General features: G+C 47.1%; 1 protein-coding gene across 1 annotated transcript; it reads right to left on the bottom strand.

The window, feature by feature from the left end:
• Positions 1-16: 16 nt before the first annotated feature.
• LOC147820436 (uncharacterized) lies at positions 17-788 on the bottom strand (the record flags this gene model as incomplete). The annotated part of the gene is made up of 1 exon (XM_087172510.1): positions 17-788. A coding segment is annotated over exon 1 (730 nt), but the record flags the coding sequence as incomplete, so codon positions are not given.
• Positions 789-1034: the final 246 nt, after the last annotated feature.

Below are 1034 nucleotides of genomic sequence, written 5' to 3'. Positions count from 1 at the left end.
GCTTCCCGATCTCCACTCTGTTCCACTCCATCCCACCCTGGCGTGGTTTCTCCCTCTCCATCTCTCCTCCGTTGCTGTTCTTCTTCATCCGCACCTCTTCCCGTCTGCTCCTGTTGCTGCTCCCGCCGTTGCTCTGTACACTCTCGCGCATAATGTCCTTGACTCCCACATCTGTAGCATATAAACACCGGGCAATCTCTCACAATATGCCCCGGCTGTATGCACAGTCGGCAAACTTTGACTTGCCGATCATGAATGACTCTGAAATGTTCCGATCCCCCTGCCGTCTCGAACTTAGTAGAATAGGGTAAAGACTTCACTTTTTCCGTGAATTTTACCTTCAAATATCTTGTTCCATCCGCAATGTCCGTTCCTGGCCACAATCGCCGTCTTATTCGAGAAGCCGGTGTCACACCCCAGTCTCTCAACTTGTCCATTATCGCCCCGTCCTCAACATATGTCGGCAAATTAATAAAAGAAACCACCATCTCTCCGCTCCCCAACTCCTTCACCGCTATTATGTTATTCCTGATCTTCAGTCCATCCATGATCTTTATTTTCCCGTTTTCATCTTTCATCGTGAGTTCGTAGCTTTTTTCCGTCTTTAACCTACATCCAATTACTTCGCCACACTCTCTTTTCACTTTCATCAGCAGCTCCATCATCGTTATTTTGTCCTCACCTTCAATTTCCACCACCACAGTAAGTCTTTTTTCAAAGATTCTTTCCAATTTACGATCCACCATTATTCCTCTCTCTTGCCTTTTCTCCCGTTCAATCCCGTCTCTCACATACTCGTCCATTTGTATGTTTCGCCGCTGAGCGCTCCCCCCAAACAGCGGCTGCTGTCGGGGGAACACGTCTAAATCAAAATACAACAAAAAACAACCGTCTTTCAGGCGAGTGCAAAAAACAATATTTTAGTCCAAAACAATGAGGGTGCTTTCACTTCAGCTTCCCGCAACAATTACTTTCAGCACCAATCTCCTGCAACTCCAAAGTGGGCGTGTTCAGAGTGGTATGGCCGTAAGCGA

This window comes from Seriola lalandi, unplaced genomic scaffold (genome assembly GCF_002814215.2).
Source record: "Seriola lalandi dorsalis isolate HSWRI2012SDOR001 ecotype SW California unplaced genomic scaffold, Sedor1 jcf7180001957212, whole genome shotgun sequence".
Taxonomy (NCBI): Eukaryota; Metazoa; Chordata; class Actinopteri; order Carangiformes; family Carangidae; genus Seriola; species Seriola lalandi.
This window is presented reverse-complemented; position numbering and strand designations above follow the sequence as displayed.